The sequence below is a fragment of the Podarcis liolepis genome (genome assembly GCF_965112155.1).
Source record: "Podarcis liolepis genome assembly, chromosome: 10".
NCBI lineage: Eukaryota > Metazoa > Chordata > Lepidosauria > Squamata > Lacertidae > Podarcis > Podarcis liolepis.
Window position 1 is genome coordinate 32106038 of NC_139562.1, and position 19032 is coordinate 32125069.

At 44.1% G+C, this 19032-nt stretch overlaps 1 protein-coding gene across 1 annotated transcript; it reads right to left on the minus strand.

The window, feature by feature from the left end:
* Window positions 1-1363: 1363 nt before the first annotated feature.
* On the minus strand, window positions 1364-17448 carry NAGA (alpha-N-acetylgalactosaminidase). The gene is made up of 9 exons (XM_083462657.1): window positions 17269-17448; window positions 13434-13611; window positions 11000-11174; window positions 8011-8188; window positions 6960-7054; window positions 5603-5764; window positions 4089-4286; window positions 3436-3579; window positions 1364-2598 (listed from the first exon to the last, which is right to left on the minus strand). Exons 2-9 carry the CDS (start codon window positions 13586-13588, stop codon window positions 2416-2418), a joined length of 1290 nt encoding a protein of 429 aa, XP_083318783.1. The 5' UTR covers window positions 13589-13611; window positions 17269-17448; the 3' UTR covers window positions 1364-2415.
* Between the last annotated feature and the right edge of the window lie 1584 nt (window positions 17449-19032).

A 19032-nucleotide genomic window follows, 5' to 3' on the forward strand; every position in this document is an offset into this window, starting at 1 on the left:
TTTGTCGAAGTGAACAGGAAACATGTGAGAATAATTCTGGATGCCTTACTAGAACACACACACATCAAGTAAAGGCACGGGGTTCTTTGAGGAGTTGGATCTCATTCTAGTAGAATGACTTGAAGCCAGCCTGGGGCCTGGTCCTCTATATATTCTTGGACTCCAGCTCCCATCAGCCCAGACAGCAGGGTGAATTGTAGTCCAGCAATATTGGAGGGCCAGAGGTTCCTCATCTTGGATATAAAGGGAGGAGTGGGCCCATGAATGATTCCCTTTCAGTTCAGTTATCAAGGGAGATCTGGGGTTTATATACAAACAGAAAAAAATCAGGTTGAGAAGTACGTGAGGCTTTACAGAACTTGACACACAGCATTAATCATTCCATTTTAAACTGCTATTCAGTTCTTTGTCCTTTATCTGATTCCTATAAAATATACTTCTAGAGGTAGGTGGATAACCTAAAACAAAAAGACCTTGACACAAGCAGAAAGGTGGTTTTATATGGTTGTTTTTCACTTTGACAAATAAAAAATGATTGCAGAAGGTAAAATGATAGTGGTGACAGCTGGCTCATCAAGTGGTAGCCTATAATATTCATGTTAGATTGTGGCTGCCACCAGTTTGAAACACCTTTGGTAACCTGTAGTTTTCATTGCTATACAGCACGTGCAAGACCCTACATTAGTCAAAGGAGATGCTGAGTTCACTAAACCCCAATTTGAGTATGTCTGACTAAGTTGCATTGTGGATCCTAACAAACTGCTGCAAAAATAATAGCTTGCATAAGGAATCTGCTCCTGTGCCTTGCTTTGATTAGCATGCCACTCCTGGCTTTTTTAAAATAGCATGTTGGGGAAATGCTCTTAAAACAGATCTAAATCTACTTATTTTGCATATCTCCCGTCCCCTCCACAGATGACAATAGGAAGATAGCGGCCATCCTGAAATCTGTCACCCCAAAATAAAAAAATTCCTTCCAGTAGCACCTTAAAGACCAACTAAGTTAGTTCTTGGTATGAGCTTTCGTGTGCATGCACACTTCTTTAGATACACAGACAGACTTCTTCTGTCACCCCAAGTTACTGCCTCTTTTGGATAAGGTTGCCCTTCTGAGATTCCTAATTTCTGGGGTGTATTTTATAGCAGCTTTACCAGTCCCAAAGGCTCCTTCAGCTCCAGTTCTGCCTCTGTACAACTGAAGTTTCCCACTGTTACACTTCCACCTTTTTTACCTCATAAACGGATTGAATAAATAACCACCCCATAAGAAAAAAAATTGGGTGGCTCACAAAGTAAATGAAATGAAAACTTTAAAAAATGTTATAGTTCATTTTAGCCTAAGAAGTTAAAACAGAGGCTGAGATTATAAAACAAGTCTTTATTTTATTTCACAAAATTTATATACTGCTTGTTTTTAAAAAAACAACCCTGATTTAAAGTCATAAAAGACTTGCATGAACATCTGTGTGTACAATTAATGTTAATCCATATATACGCGTGTTTCCTATAACAATTTTGTAATAGGTGAGGTTGCCTTTAGCCCAAGAATAGCCTTTGAATAACAGGTTGGGGGGGGGGCAGAAGAGGTGTGTTGCCTTTGCTTCCAGGAAGTTAAACCAGATGGATCTGTTGTCTGAAATAGAAGGGCACTGATATTCCTAAAACCCAAAACTGTTCAGCAACGTGATACATCCTTCCTGAATGCATGCAAGCCTATTTTGACTGTTTCCATAAGTTGCCTTGCTGATATGCTAGCATGTCAAGGAAAAGACTAACTAGATCCCTGTGACCTGAAATGCTAGCTTTCACAATTGGTACTCTCAGCATGCAGAAAGGATCATAAGAGTGGTGTCTACAACTATACATTCAAAGATGTGAATTGCTGTTGTGGGTTCTAGTAGGTCTTGGATATGGATAAGAGTGTTTGGGTGTCTCTCCATGTGCTCCACTATGAAACCTAACTGCCTCAGCAGGTAAAATACTTGCAGCATGGAGGAGAAAAGAAAGAAGAAAATGGTTAATTTGAAGCTTAATTAGATTTTTTCAGACCAATTTTGGAAAATTCCAGGCAAGTTAGTTTTCACTGACATGAATATCTTAAATTTCCATATACTGTTTTAAGATGATCTAAACTTAAATTTCCAATGATTTCAAAGCATTTGGCTACCGTTAAGGCTGCAACTCTGTGGTGCAAGTTAAGACTTAACTTCCAAGTGGATCTATAGAATCAGGCAGTAGCACCTTGGAGGTAAATGGTGCATTGTCTCAGTTTTTACACTGCATGTGTAAAATCCCCCTTCTGACCCCACCCACCTGCCCCACTTTGAGGTGCCATCAGCAATACAAGGTGAAACACTTTCGCACCTGGCCTGACTTGCTGAGAAATCTTAGCAGCTAGCGATTGGCCTTTTGGCATCACATGGCAGAAGGATGGAACTTCCTGGCTTCAGGCAGCTGCTTCACAAAGCTGGACGGCTGGCCAAGGGATGTTGTTGGGTAGACAAACCACATGACTACTCCGGAGGGGTTAATGACCACTGTGAAGTTATCGGCAGCCTTCAAGCCAGTGATAATTTGACCACTGTACACATCCTGTGCCTGAAACAGAAGGAATCATTGTGACAGGACATAGTTAACTGTGGGGATGTATATTATATGTATACAGATAAATGAACGAACATGGATACATTGCTTTGAACATACCAGATACAGTTGCTATTTCACAGCCATGATAGCAGACAAATGGAAAAGTGCTAAAGCAATCTACAAGATGGATTTTAAAATGATAGAAAACTTAATTCCCCATCTCATTGTTTTGTGCCACCCCTCCACCTCAAACAAACTCTGATGATGAGTTTCTGGTTTGCATTATAGCTTGCTGTGCAGTAGTATTCTTGATACTGCTGCAAATGCACAGCTCACTGGTAAAAGAAGCAACAAGGATATGGTGACCTTTAAAAAATGTAAATTGTGGTGAAGGCTGCTCTGTGGGGCAAACGCACCATGGGTAAAGAGCTCCATGCTAATTTTAACTCCGCTATCTGCCCCAAACACAAAAGACAAACATTTGCATGGCCAAATCACAAATCTGTGGGCCATGCAGAGAAGCAACACCAGTGTGGCTCTATTCAAAGCACTTACTACATTGCTGCTCTGTTGTGTCTATCCACCAGTCCTAATCCAAGGTAGGCAAGGGGAAGATGAATGCTAGAGGGAGGGGCCTCAAAGTTGGAAGGCTGAGAGAGAGATTTCTCCATGGTAATGCAGAGACTCTTTGAGACACACCATTAACATACAGGTTCTTGAAGATGATGTGTGTGGAGTCTGCACCCCAAAGGCCTCCTTCCTCCCTCTACACAGGACAGGAACCAGCCCTGCTGGTGTGCAAGGATAGGGACTACTACAAGATGCTGATAAGCCTTGTCTCTTTCTTACCTCATACACAGCATTCTGGGTAAAATTGAAGTGGGTGAGGGACGCGGTGTAGCGATACGGCATGTCTGTCCTCCGACTGAAGAAAACCAGAGCGTTGGCTGACTGGGAAAGGGGGCGCAGGAACACCTCTATGCGAGATTTCTCCTACAAACAGCAGATTGAAGTTACGTGCCAATAACGGGAACACTCCTCTGGGGCACACAAGGAATTGAGGAAGCTGCCTTATACTGGATCAGGCCATTGGTCCATCTGCCTCAGTATTATCTACACAGACTGGCAGTGTTTCAGACAGAAATCTACCCTAGCTCTCCCTAGAGATACCAGGGATTGAACACTGCAAATTGTTAAAGTGGCTGGAAACGGGATATTGTTACCTATAGCAAACAGTGCTACCAATAGCAAACAGTGCTCAGTACAGTCTAAATTGTAGGTCTACTTCTGTAAATACGCTGCAGAAAAAAGTGCACAAGAGTCTAACTGCACCCTTTAAGATTATATGCCTTGGAAGAAAGTCAGGATATAAAATGAACTACCCACATTTGGCTCAAGTTACCACTCCCCCTCAGATCAAAAAGCAGAAGACAGCACTCCCAGCTCCAAAGGTTTACAGGCTATGCTTATCTATTGAGCTACAGGATCCAGTCCTTCCCTACCTGAAGGATTCTGCGTCCTTGAATTCCCAGGGGATCTTGGTTAATTTTGATCATCAGTTTGTTCTGTAGAATTTCTCGTGCTTGCTCAGAAATGGTGCGGAGGTCCGCGGACATGAAAAGGGGAGCAGCCATCACAGTCCATAAGGCCATCTGGGAGCGGGACTGTTCATAGCTGAGGCCAAAGTTTCCAATGATTAGCTGCAGGACAAAGAAGGAGGTTGAAACTAAGGATGAGATTGAAGTGAAGGATGAAAGTAAAAGGAGGTGATGGCTTGATTCAGAGAAAGCTCTAGTTCAGTATTTGTCAACTTTGCTTCCTAGGATGCTGCTGGTCTACAACTTCCATCATCCTCAGCCAGCTTAGACAATGGTCAGGGATGATGGGAGTTGTAGTCCAACACCATCTTGGGACCCGAGGTTGAAGAACATTGCTCCAGTTCACCGAACAGAAATCAGAAAAGCTAGTTCACTTCACTGTGATTGGGCAGACGTGTTTCTTTTTTCCAGTCATCAAACCTGCATTAAAATCTATAAATATCTGGTTTAAAATCACAATACAATTTGCTTTGAATTGGAGGATGTGAAATATTAGTCTCTCTCAGCAGCACCTCTGTGCAGCATGTTCTGAGAAATGTTGTTTTAAAAGGTAAATCTAGTCCAGGCGCTGCAGGCACAGGCCACTAGGACTATATCAGTGGCATGCAGTGAAATTTTTCATAGGGGAACAGTTAGGGCCAGAGGTGCTAGCTTGCGAGGGACATGGGGGGGTCGATGCCGTGTGTGTGATGTTGTGAAGTCCTGATGTTGCACACATGGGCAACACGCCTCCCTAAGCCAGGCAGAAGCTTCCTGGGCTTTGGGAAGGAGGCACCAGGCGAACATTTAGGGGACAAGCATAGTTCCCTTAGTCCAATGACCGCACGCCACTGGACTATATGCACATCACCAGTTGGACATGTTTCTAAAGATGTTCTAAGATATATTTTCAGCGACCAAGTGCACAAGATCAGAAATGGCTGCCATGCACAGCATCCAGGGAACCTCACAGTTTACTGTAAATTTTGAAGGCTCGAAAGAAAAAACCTGAAAACGGGTGGAGATTGGTAAACATTTCAGAAGCCAAAAAATCTGTATGTTTGCATGAAGATGAGAGATTTCTTGGGGGAGGGAAGTTCTGTGTCATGCGGAACTCTTTGACTCTCCATACCCTACAGAATAAATGACGCAACATATGTTTATTTGCAAAACATTTAGAGGTCACAGAAGGGAAGGCTATAAACAACCCAGGGTAGAAGGATGGGGATTGCAGTAGACTGAAGGATTCCCAAAAAGAAACACAAAAGCCAGCTAAATCACTTAACTTACAGGCTTCAGCCCTTCTACGCAAGATGTTGAGAGCAGAGGAATTCCTGCCAACAAGAGTCTCTGCTGCATCTTTCTAACTTTAGAAATCCTGAGACAGTCTCTCTCCCTCTCTCCTAGCTTTCATGTTAAGCTCCTCGATTCAGCATTACCATGTCTGGGTCGTTCCAATGGCCAGGGCCAGACACTGGCTGAAGTACATCCTGATTGGCCGAGAACCAATCCACTATGGAGAGGACACTCTCCCAAGAGTCTTGTATATCACCGTAGTTTCGCCAGAGATTACATATGCTTGCCAGGAGTGTGTAGTTCACCTGGAAAAAAGATGTGAAATGAGTTATTTACCAATACAGCTGTACACTTTACCCTTTGGAGAAACAGAGGGCGAGGTGCAGTTTTTCTAGCGTTAGAAATTCTGAGACCATCTCTCTTCTAGCTTCAATGTTAATCTCCTCTGCTCAACATCACCATGTCTAGGTCACTCCAACCTGGTGCCCTCCAGATGTTTTGGACTACAATTCCCATAAGCCCCAGCCAGCGCAAAAAGTATGGGAAGACTGACCACAAATAGTAATATTGCACCCTGAAGCAGTACCCCAAAACAGGTGCTGCAAACTAGGATTATCAACAGACAGAAATGGTGCCAATAGATGATCCAGCCATGCTTTTTTCAACTGGCCAACTAACTAGTCCAGCACTCTGTGTCCCACACGGCCAACAAGAAGCCCATGGGAAGCTCACATTGGCAGATAATGTCCTCCTCTTCTTTTCCCTAATAGCTCAATGTTTCTCAAACTTGCATCTCCAGCTGTGGTTGGACTACAACTCCCATCATTCCTCACTAGCAGGAGCAGTGGTCAGGGCTGATGGGAATTGTAGTCCAAAAACAGCTTGAGACCCAAGTTTGGGAAACACTGTTCTAGTTACTGTACTCCGCTTGGACAAAACCACTCAAAGAGAAACCACTTTTTGGCTAATTTACACTGTAAAAATAAAATAAAAAGCAGTGTGCGTGTTGGACTTAGGTCAGTTACTAATCCCTGGTCAGCCATGAAGCCTACTGGAGGATCTTCAGCTAGTCATCAACTACCAGCTTAATTTACCTCACAAGGTTATTGTGAGGATAATATAGGGGGAATCAAAATAACCTATCCTGATCTTGAAGGAGACATAAACTATCATAGATGTTGTCCTGGAGGCTTTTTATTCTACCCCTCCCCTCGCCCCTATGGTTGCCTTTGTGGATATGGAATGATGAGTCAGGGAGGACGGAGGTCTTGCTCCTTGTCAGCTGAGCTGTTTCCAGAGTGCTTACAAAAGTGTAGCACAAGGTCAGACTGGAAGTCTTGCCTGTCTCTTATCAGCTTAAGAAGCATTTGAATGGTGGCCAGTGGTGGGCATAGATTTGTGGATCCCTGCTCACTCCACCCAAATTGTCAAAATTCTGAACATGCTTTAAAGGACCGAGGAGGTGACCTCAGCCCCAAAGTCTTTTCAGCAAGGCCTCACCTTGGGCGGAAGTCCCCCTCGATAGGCTGGCCAGCTACAGGAATAGGCAATTGGGCGGCCTGTTGCATTCAGAGCACTGGACATTCTAGGATAACCTTTTAGGGATAAAGAATATTCATAATTTGAAAACTGAGCAAGTTGCAAGGGGCCGGCATGGAAACTGGAAAACAAGAAAATCTATTTGGGTTCCAAGGATGATTCTGGTGAGGTACACAATGCCGTCTCCTGTATTCTTGCCCTTGTGATTACTTGGATCCAATTGAAACCCCACAATAAAAAACACAACATGAGGCCTATTGTGTGTTTTATATATATAACTCAGAAATCAAGTTATTTCCCTCCCCACTCCATTTTTTAAATGAAAAAAAAATGCCTTTCAGTTAGCATGTTTTTAAAGATGGCCATGATTCTGGTTTAAAAAGAATATCTAGACATAACATGATATCCAGTGTTAGTGACAGAGCAGACCCACTAAAATCAATAAACTTGTTCACTGATTTAAATGAGTCTACCCTGACAATGATTTAGATAGCACCCTTATAACACGATTGTATTAAATTCAGATTTCCTCTTAAACCAGATTTAAAAAATAATAATAATGAATGACACCTTGTGTAACTAACACACACACACACACACACACACACAGTGGTACCTCGGGTTAAAAACTTAATTGTTCTGGAGGTCCATTCTTAACCTGAAACTGTTCTTAACCTGAAGCACCACTTTAGCGAATTGGGCCTCCTGCTTCTGCCGCGCTGCCGCTGCATGATTTCTGTTCTCATCCTGAAGCAAAGTTCTTAACCCGAGGTACTATTTCTGGGTTAGTGGAGTCTGTAACCTGAAGCGTATGTAACCTGAAGTGTATGTAACCCGAGATACCACTGTATCTGAGAAACACACACATCAAAAGCGGATTCAAATAATTTTTTTATCAGCAAGATCAAGATCAAGCAGCCGGGGTCTGTCTAGGCCCAGTCAGGATGGAGATGGAGCACTGAAGGGGGCAGGATAAAGCGAACAGAGGCAATGAGGAAGCCTCAGTCCTTACCTTCAGCCTGCTGATATGCTGAAGAATAGCAGCCATCCAGCTTCAGCATATCCACTCCCCACTGGGCAAATGTCGAGGCATCTTGCTCAACCCGGTCCAGCGTTGTGCCGGGATACCCTTCACAAGTATGGGTGCCTAAGTCACCGTAGATGCCGAGCTTCAGCCCCCGGGCATGCACCTACAAAAAGAAAGAAGAACTTGAAAGATGGACGGGGACTCCCATAGACAGACTGTAACGTCGACCAGTCAAAGCAGCTGGTGTGTTGCCATGCTTGAGTGTCTTTCCCAATTTTTATTTATTTACTTTTATTCTAAAAATTACATAATGAAACATCACAATGAAATACAGCATAAATCACATACAATACTTAACAAATCATCAGCAAAACCACCGCAAATCACAAATAAAGCAATTACCCTCTATTAACAAAACAACTAAAAAAAAAAAAGCTAAACATCAGTGTTACACCAAAAATCATATTATAGGATTCTTTTTTTAAAGAATCATTTTTATTGATTTTCCAATAAAAACATCCAATTAAATATCCAATCAAAATACTTGAATTAAAAAATAATAAAGTAAAATAAAAATATCAAATTATAGTCCAATTTGTATTTATTAATTAAAAATCATATTATAGGATTCACAAAGTACTACAGCGTTCATATCTATAAAATAATATGAACAGCATTTTTAAAAAGCAACAAAACAAACAAATACCAGCTGAATTTGTACACATGCTCTCCCCTCTGCCATGACTCATAAACTATCATTCTATTCAATGCATCAAAATACACCTGCACATAATGGTCCTGGCAGCAACTCCCTTCTGAAGGATCCTTGCGATGGAGGTGGTCAGCACAAAGACTCTCTACCCTCGCATACTTTCTGCCACTATGACACTTCCATTTTGATAACAGAAAAATGGAATACCAGATTTGCAATTTGGAGGTTAGGGGATACTCTGGAGTGTGTTTAACTATGATTAAAAATATCATTAGTTAACATAGCTACATGATCAGTGTGGGAACGATAAAATACTTGTAAAATCAGATTCGGCCCTTAAAACCTGTTTCCAGTTTTCTTAGGGAAAACGCCTTAATATTATTACACAGATGGTATAGGACTTCTTTGCAAATGTCAAAAATGTTTTATTTCCACCTCAGAAAATTCTTTGGAGGGCTTGCAATAAACTTGGTATATATTATCATTTATGGTGGACTGAATGGCAGTTAGTGCAAGATTTTTGGAATTCGATTTTGACAGAACTATTTGTAAAGAAACAATTGTTTATTGTCCAAAATTAATGTTACTGAATATTTTTGATGATACCAATGTCAAAATAATTGGCCTCATATAGGATCTTGGCAGCAGAAAGTTATTACAATTCAATGAAAAACCACCCAAAAGCTTACAGTGGATGCTTGGTACCGCTCACTCTGGAATAGAGCTAATATGGAGAAAATTCCTCATAATTTCCCCATCTCTCACTCGCAGCCCATGTTCCGAGCTTATGGGACCCATATTCAGTGCTAGTTTCTGTTTCTCACTGAGCAGCTGCTGGGAGTCACAGGACTCTGTTTACATTCCAGAGACCTTGCAGTCTCACGGGAAAGGGAGACAGGATGTGACGTTAGTGGTTTCCGGTTTCCTTTGTTCCTTTGTTCAGTTGCTCTCTGCTCTCACAGGGAGAGGATGTATATTTCTTTGCTCTCTGCGTAGCTAGAAAATAAAGCATAGCAATGTAGCCCAAACCTCTTGTCTCTTCCGCATGCTGTTTTGGGAACTCTGCTGGGACGACATGCCTAAGGCCTTATCAAAGGATCAGGCCGTCAATTAATCGTCGGGAGGCGATTCCGAAGATGAGCCTTATCAGCTCGGTCGAATGGAGATTCCGACATCCAGTACATGCTTTGGGGCTGTTTCGCACAGGACTTTTCTCCTACGCTCAGCGTAGCTCAGAAATGAGCATCAGAACAAAAGAAGTGCTTGCTAGATCACGCCAATGGCCCACCTAGTCCAACACTGTGTTCTCACTGTGGCCAACCAGATGCCTGGTCAACCGTGGCCAACTCTCCTGCCCTGTGGTTTCCAGAAACTGGTATTACTGCCTCCAACCACAGAGGGAGAATACAGCCATCATGGCTAGCAACCATTGATAACCATCCAAGTTAGGGACGGTCACTGCCTCTTGTGGGAGTGTGTTCCACAGTTTAACTATATGCATTCCCATGACTGCAGAAAGGCAAGTATGAGCCAGGTGGGAACTGGATACAACTAACAGCAAATATTTGTGATTTGGACAGCACCTCCCTGTGGATCCCCCTCCCTTCAGATGTCAAGGAGATAAAGAACGACACAAGTTTTAGAAGACATCTAAAGGCAACCCTGTATTGGGAAGTTTTTAATGGTTGATGCTTATGTTTTTTATACGTTCTGAAAGCTGCCCAGAATGGCTGGGGCAACCCAGCCAGATGGGCAGGGTATAAATAATAAAATGATGATGATGATGATGATCATGGGCAACTCTGCCCCCTGAATCCAACGGCTGCCTGGTTCATATTCTGCTTCTCCACATGTCTAGGTTTAGGGATGATGGCCCAAGCAACTGTTGTTATTACCTTTCTTGCCACAATCCAGGTGGGCCCGGGAGATCAAGGATGCTGGAATTAAATGAAAGCTTCTTTTGAACTGGAGGGAATGTTCTGCAGGCTACTCTGAATAAGCAAGTTGAAGCCACTGAAGGAAGAGGACCTGGTTGCTTTGGGGACTCGTGATTTCACAAGTTTTTTAGTCCTCACTACTGATGGCTAGAAGGGGATTCTTATTGATTGACTGATTGAATTTATATACTGCCCTATATCCGCAGGTCTCGGAACGATTCACAGAATCAAATCGATATTTAAAAGCACAAAATACATTCTTAAAAACCATGGATGGGAGATGCCCCGGATCTTGCTTCACCATCAGGTGTTATGGATCACTCACGTAATCTGCTAAGGCTTTGATGCCACTAGGGAACCTCTCAGGATCTGGAATCAGCTGCCCTGTTGAATCTCGCTGTTTTGCCATCCAGCAATCGTCTATATTGACATACACATAGCCCAGCTCCCTCCAGCCGTCCGCTGCCAGGCGATCCGCCATGTCCATGAAGAGTTTTTCACTGTCCCACAAAAAGAAAAGCAAGTTAAAAACAACATCCAAGTGACCCTGAACTATTTGTGGCCACAGGGAACAACATGGAAGAGAGCACCCACGCAGGGCTGTACAACCAAGGCAAGCATGCAGTTGCCTATTTTCACCAACAGGTGGCAAGCTTTGCCCATGAGAGCTTCCACAGCTGTACAGTGGTACCTTGCAAGACAAGTGCCTCGCAAGACGAAAGGGTTTTTGGTTTTTTGAGTTGCTTCGCAAGACGATTTTCCCTATGGGCTTGCTTTGCAAGACGGAAACGTCTTGCAAGTTTGTTTCCTTTTTCTTAAAACCGTTAATACAGTTGCGACTTGACTTCGTGGAGCAACTCATAGCACGCGGTGTGGTAGCCTTTTTTTGAGGTTTTTGAAGACTTTGGTATTTTTGAAGCTTTTCCAAAACCGTGCTTCGCAAGACGAAAAAATCGCAAGACAAAAAAACTCGCGGAACAAATTTCGTCTTGCGAGGCACCACTGTACAACAAATTAAAATGGAAGTTTCGTATTGCATTTCATATTTTATTTTATGTACTTAATGTACAATAACAAAACTCCCTCTCCAATGGTTCTCCTAAACCCATGCCACTGCCACTATTCAGTCTCCTTTTCCCCCTCTGAACACTTACATACGCTTCAGGTTACAGACACTTCAGGTTACAGACTCTGCTAACCCAGAAATAGTACCTTGGGTTAAGAACTTTGCTTCAGGATGAGAACAGAAATCGTGCTCCAGTGGCGCAGCGGCAGCAGGAGGCCCCATTAGCTAAAGTGGTGCTTCAGGTTAAGAACAGTTTCAGGTTAAGAATGGACCTCTGGAATGAATTAAGTACTTAACCAGAGGTACCACTGTACAGGCACGGTACAAAGACAGTCATATACAAATGTTAAGTTTAACAAAGCTGTTTATGTTTATTTATTACAAGATTAAGTCCCCAAGCTTCTCTGGTGATTTAAATATAGGATTGTTTCTATAAATGAGCATATGCTTTGTCAACTTGTTGCTGCCACTTTAAATACCAACTGCTTCTATTCAACTATTAATGTTAATCTAAGACAGCTTCAGCCTGATTGTCCTTTTATCTTCTCCACCTCAGTTGTGCCTGCCATACACAATAACTGAAGGCCGTGCTGGAATCCTTTTCCCAACCCTTTTCTGTGGGTTTGTCTTGTGCCCCGGATATCTTCCCTCTGGCTTTCGTACCAGACACCGTCTCACTGAAAAGTCTAAAGTTTCACCTAGCAAGTGAGTTATATATTCCTTCTCTCCTTCTTTAGCATACCGAGAATTTGAACATACAGATGCCAGTTCAGGCCTCAAGCAACAGTTAAACTGACTTTATCCAGACCAGACAAAAAACTTCCCACATCAAACACAATGTGCATTACAAATAAATGTGCGTTACAATGCCAACGTCAGAATACATTACACAGTATTAAATCTTTATTCAAATAAACAAGATTTCTTAGCAAGCACTTGAACATAATGTTGTATTATCCAGCAGTGCTCTTCCTCATGGTCAAGATCCTTCTAATGTTTACACAGAAGTAAACTCCACTCAGCAAACATCCCTCCCCATGTAAAACATAAACTCGCTGCCCTTTTATTTCTCCACATTGAACATAGCAGAGATGATGGCAGGGGAAATGTGCCCAGCCTGTGGGCCCTGTCATGAAGTAGGGATTCTGTAAGCAGGTATGGCTGGGTGGGGACCCTCAGGCAGGTGGTGAGAATTAGTCCCCCCAAGTGGGAGCAGGTGATGGGGCTGGCTGGCTGCCAGGATTCCCCAGCCCCTATAAATATTCAAATTAACCTGCCGAGGGGAGGAGAGAACATGTCATAGATGAGACTATTGTTTGATGTTCTGTAGCTGGTGCCAGAGAAGATGTCAATAAGGCCTAATAACCCGTTTGGTGCCTGTGAGTGATTAGTAGCTTGGAGGGAGGACTTGGGAAAGCGACCCCCTCCTTGACAGGCCCGTCAGAATTCATCAAGCCTACCACCAGTTTGTTTGTTTTTTAATGTAAAGTTGAAAAGTGGAGCACAGCTAGTGGGTATTCAGATGGCAGCATAAAATAGAGATGGACGGAAAGTAAAATGGGCCTTCCTCGAGGCATCCTTCCTGCAAAACAGATCCAGCTTTGTGTGAAATGCAAGGGGACTTCACTCCTCCCCTCCCTTGCCCCTGCCGCACATGTTTAAGCTGCAGAGCTTCCAAGGCTCTTCCACTTACCTGATGCAGTTCTGTGGATCAGTCTTGCAATCAATATTGCAACGGAATCGTTCCCATGCAAGCCACCCCATTGGAGGCGTCCTCATGAGCCCATTCTCCAGGGCTAGGGAGGTGATGACTAAGGCCGCAAGCAGTACAGACGCTATGAGCTTCATGACTACCGATCAATAAATCAATGCTGCAGAGTGAGAGCAAATAATAGTAGTTTTCAATAAGAAGGTTATTGAAGGTAACAGCAACCCCACTCCACAACCCTCTTCGCTTTTTGCTTCACAGCATGCTTCAGTGAAATGAGCAAGTCTCCAATTAACCATGGCTTACTGTCATGTCCAAACCGGTAAATGATGGTAGACCTATTTCGAACAAGCTGAAATCTTGAACTGCCTCAGATTGTGATTTGAGATCTTGGCTCATTTCCAAAGATGATAACCCTAGTTTCCAGGTGTAGGATGGAACACGAAACTACATTCCACTGAGATGGATCACGAAGGGATGAGGGAAGGGGAACAAAGCACTTTTGCACATCTCAGTCTATTAAGCAAAGGTGTAATTATCTGAAGACACTCCTACTTGAACAGTACAATCAGTTGTCCAACATGATCCAAACTTTATAGTACAACACATGACTCAAAGTGCTCTCATTCCATCCAAGAGCCTCTAGCTACCACCAGCACAATGCTCTCCTGTGCTATCAGATATTATCTAGATCCCCTGCCTTTCCGATCTGCATAGCCCTTGGAGGATATAGCCGAGTGGAAGATCATTTGCCTTGCATTCAGAAGGCCTCTTCTTCAACCCCCCAGCATCTTCAGGTAGAGTTATTAGAGTTATGAAAGATTCCTTGTCTGAAATCCTAGATCGCTGCTGCTAATCAATGTAGACCATACAGCACTAGATGGAGCATTGGCCAGACCTGGTGTGAGGCAGCTTCATAGGTTCCAGCCCAGCAGTTCATCATCATATATGCCATCAAATAAATATGAGCCGCCTTCCGGTCCTACTACTCCTGAAGCGCTAAAGTCATTCCAAAGATTGAAACCACAGCACAAGGCCAAAGCACATATTGACAAGCAGCCTTGGTCTCAAGGCCAAACAGGTTTGTAAACATCCATGGGAGGATTAGAGGTTAAAGAAAGGCAGGATGCAGCTGTAGTCCCTCCTTGCATAGTGTCTAGTTTGTAGCTTGCAGTTTAGGGATATCTAGGCATGACCTGCCCCAGTTTCTGAAAGTTAGACAAACTTCTGCCTGCAAGCACATGACCTACCACTGAGCCTTCAGAGAAGGGTGTAGCAGGAAGTAACACATGTAGATAATATCTGACAGTATTGGGGAGAAGTAGCAGCTAGTGGGTTCAGGATGGAACACCCAAGTTTCAGAAAATTTGATAAACTGGCGCAACAGCTACTGAGACAGAAACTGTTTCCTGATGTTCAAGTTTTCCGGTGTAATGTTGTGTGATGCCATATGGCCTAGCTGTCATGTAGTATCATCTATGCTGCCATAACCCTATTATGCTTGGCAGCAGAAAGAACAGGGTGTTGTGCAGTTTCTATCCCAGAGCTGTTGCAGTAGCTCCCCCAGCTGTTACAATGGCTGCTACACAGCCAGGTGGTCACCTAGAATGCAGATATGCCTGAGCTTCATGGAGTTTCAACCACCACCTTTCTCAGGAGGGGAAGAGCCAGCACAGTGGAGCAGTTGGGAAGATACATAGCTCGTTTTACATTCCTAGCAAGTCAATTACATGGGTCCTGCCTATTTGATCATCCCCAACCAGCCCAGTCCCCATGAATGAGACCACAGCGGTCTTGCAAATATGGAAATGATAAGGAAAACTTGCCTTCTTTATGAAACTCTAAAAAGTCCTGGGTTATTTCATGATCAAATCTGAACAATTAGCAACATTCCTCATATCAGCTTCGATGATCCATGCTAAACAGATGATTTTTGAAAATTATCCCCTTTTCTTGTTTTTTAGTTCAGAGTTTTGCCCCTCTTATTGCAAGAACTCCAAAAGAGAGTCCATTCCTTGCCAGCCTAAGATATTTTCTGCCCCAAGCAGCCGCATCTGAAAAAGCCCAGAGATGCACTCCCAGAATTACCGGTATCTGCAAAGGATCCTGAGGGTAACTTCTTTGATCTCAAGCTGCTTCAGTGCAAATAACTCCCTGGATTTCTTGTTAGTTGCCCTGATCCTGATTATAATTTCAGTTTCAAATTCATTGAATTTGCAGGCAAAATTATGAGAAATGTTTAATCCTGAAAGGGATCGGACTATCACTTAGACTACTCAACCACTCTGACATATGATCCAGGTAAACTCAACAACTCTAAAGAGTAGACAATGTCAAAGGTAAAAAAACTGGGGGTGGCCAAGGAGTCATGAGGTTACTCCTGAATAAAAAGAATGTCCCTGTTATCCTTTGGATAATAAACTCTGTACTCAGATAAGAAATGACCTTGAGAATCACTACTCATGGAATGAGTTATTATGATGTTCCATCATAATGGAGGCACCATGCAGATAAAATTCATTTTAAAGAAGATCAACACTTGGAGCTTGTGCAGCTTTTTTTTTAATCTCTTAGCTGCTGAGGAGCAAGGGTTGTGCTTAAAACATAGCAGTGTAAATGCAAAACCATCTACTGCTAAACATCAGCTAGTTGATATTTCACTAGTGGGGAGAAGTGGAGCCTTTCTAGAGTGTGGAACAGACTTTCCAACCTGGTGTCCTCAAGAGAGTTCGGACTACAACACCCATCAGGCCCAGGCCATAGGCGCCGACTCCATGGGGCCTGAGGGGGCCCGAGCCCCCTCAAAAAATCGTTTGGGGGGGCTCTGCCCCCCCAATAATCTCGGGCGCCCCTCCAGCAGAGCGCCACCGCCGCCCCTCCCCCAGCCCAAAATGCACAGGGTCGGGCTGCATGCCTCCTGCCCTCCCTCCCGAGCAAAAGCTCCACCCAATTTCCTTCGGAGCTGATTAATAGGCGCTGCACGCTCTCCCCTATTCGCTCACGAGGAGGCGGCGCCACTTTATCTGCATATTCATGAGCTTATTTATTATTCATGAGCTTTCGCGGGCTCCCCCAATGTTTTTTATAAGTCGGCGCCCCTGGGCCCAGCCAGCATGGCTAATGGTCAGGAATGATGGGAGTGGCTGGTGTGGCGCAATTACCGCAGGTGGGATTACAGAGCAGGAGGATTCATGTATTCCAATCAGCCACTGCTCAATGCAGGATCTGCAGTGCAAGAAACAACTACAGCAACAGCCCTCACAGAGTTCTCTCCAGTGATAGAGCATCTACCCCTTTCCCCTGTAAAGGCAGTCAGCTCCCAAGGTTTAGCTGAAATTTACTAGCCCTGCCTTCTGGAACAACAGAGAAGTAGTTTAGAGTACAGGCAACAAACTATTACACAACTATAATAGTTTGAAACATACACACACACACACACACACACACACACACACTACTTGGCTATTACTATTCTAGGTGGGTCAAGAGGATGCAGAAGTCAGCCTGTATTTCAGATGTCACTTCATGAGATCTTACAGCAGCCTTTCCCTTGCTAAAGGCAAATCGATGTATTGACTGGGGGGGGGGGGCATAACTACGGCATTATTGGCTGTTCACACTTTGTGTTGTTCCTTCTCACGTTCTGGAGGCAAGATTCTGATCGCAGAGAAGAGAGACATCTCATTCTCAAGAGAAACGGGGAATCCCGGTAACCTCCTTCCCCTGCTCAGCTTCCCTGTCTCCCAGCCGGGGAGCCCCAGCAAAACAGTCACCTCTCCAAGCCGCCAGACAACGACTCCCGGTCAAATCCCGCGCTTACCATGCACGACTGCGAGCCACACTTGAGCATAGACGACCACACCAGGCGCAAGGGCGAAGGCTCAGGAGAGGCTGCTGCAAACTTTCTGCTGCTTCCTGCTTTCTACTGGTCACATGGCCAGCTGGCCAGCTTTGCGAGCCTGCTGATCTGAGTCCTATTAGCACCGAGGCTGGTTGGCTGCAAGCAAATGAGGAAGCGGCAGCAGCTCGGGGATGGGGCGGGCTCAGTCGGCTTGCTCATGGTGGCATTTATGGCAAAGCTTACTCAGCGGAATAAAGGACTGAAATTCGTGCATCTCGCCCCCACAATAATAAACATTGCTCCCTCCAATCCATACCTCCCTCTTACGGGCTGCCATACGACCGGATTATCCCGGACATCAACGGGATTTCAAAGGCGGAATTGAGGTACTGGGGGGAATTTCCGAAAGGCGGCGCTTTGTCCTGGATATTAGGCTAGCTAGACAATCGAATAATCTCGGTTTTTGGAAAGAAGAAAAAAAAAACCTCAACATGGGGTGTCCTAGTTTTTACTTCTTGAAATATGGCAACCCGGCCAGGAGACTGCCATTTTCCAGATGCTTTAGCAACATACCCGCCTCAAAACTTCCTTCCCCCGCTTTATTCAAATCAGTGAGTACCAAAGGAGTTCACAACAATCAAAACTGCAACCATGCAACATTCCAATAAAACATTAAATCAACACCAGCCAGAAACGGAAGGTGCTGGAATTCAGGATTACTGTCTGGAGAACTTCGGCAATGTGCGCGCGCGCTTTTTTAATAGTGTGTTCGACAAAAAGGAAAGCTAATTTTCTAAGACTTCTGTTGCTTTTTGCTAGCTTGGCCCATACTGAGACCCCGAGATAACAACAGTGGGCTGATTCCACGCCTTGCAAAGACTAGGCAGGCGGGCTGTGCTGGCGGGGGCTGATGGGAGTTGTAGTTTAAAATGCATGCAGGTCGGCCAAGGCGGTTGCAGCAGCCTGTCAAGGGTTGGGAGGCTGCAAGAGGCTGGCAACCACTTCCTTAACTTCATGCTGACCGGAGGTCATTCTCCTATGCCCTGCTTGGCAATGTCCTCTCCCTTGTCCCTTTCCTGCTTTCTTGGTTGCTTAAAACATATCAGGGACTCGCGAAACCTTGGCTTCGCTGCCGCCTGAAGCGTTTCGCCTTTGCAGTCCTCCGGAATTAAGATTGCCGGACGAAATATCAACAACCTCAGATATGCAGATGACACAACCTTGATGGCAGAAAGTGAGGAGGAATTAAAGAACCTTTTATTGAGGGTGAAAGAGGAGAGCACAAAATATGGTCTGAAGCTCTACATCAAAAAAACGAAGATCATGGCCACTGGGCCCATCACCTCCTGGCAAATAGAAGGGGAAGAAATGGAGGCAGTGAGAGATTTTACTCTCTTGGGCTCCATGATCACTGCAGATGGTGACAGCAGTCACGAAATTAAAAGACGCCTGCTTCTTGGGATAAAAGCAATGACAAACCTAGACAGCATCTTAAAAAGTAGAGGCATCACCTTGCCAACAAAGGTCCGTATAGTAAAAGCTTTGGTTTTCCCAGTAGTGATGTATGGAAGTGAGAGCTAGACCATAAAGAAGGCTGATCGCCGAAGAATTGATGCTTTTGAATTCTGGTGCTGGAGGAGACTCTTGAGAGTCCCATGGACTGCAAGAAGATCAAACCTATCCATTCTTAAGGAAATCATCCCTGAGTGCTCACTGGAAGAACAGATCCTGAAGCTGAGGCTC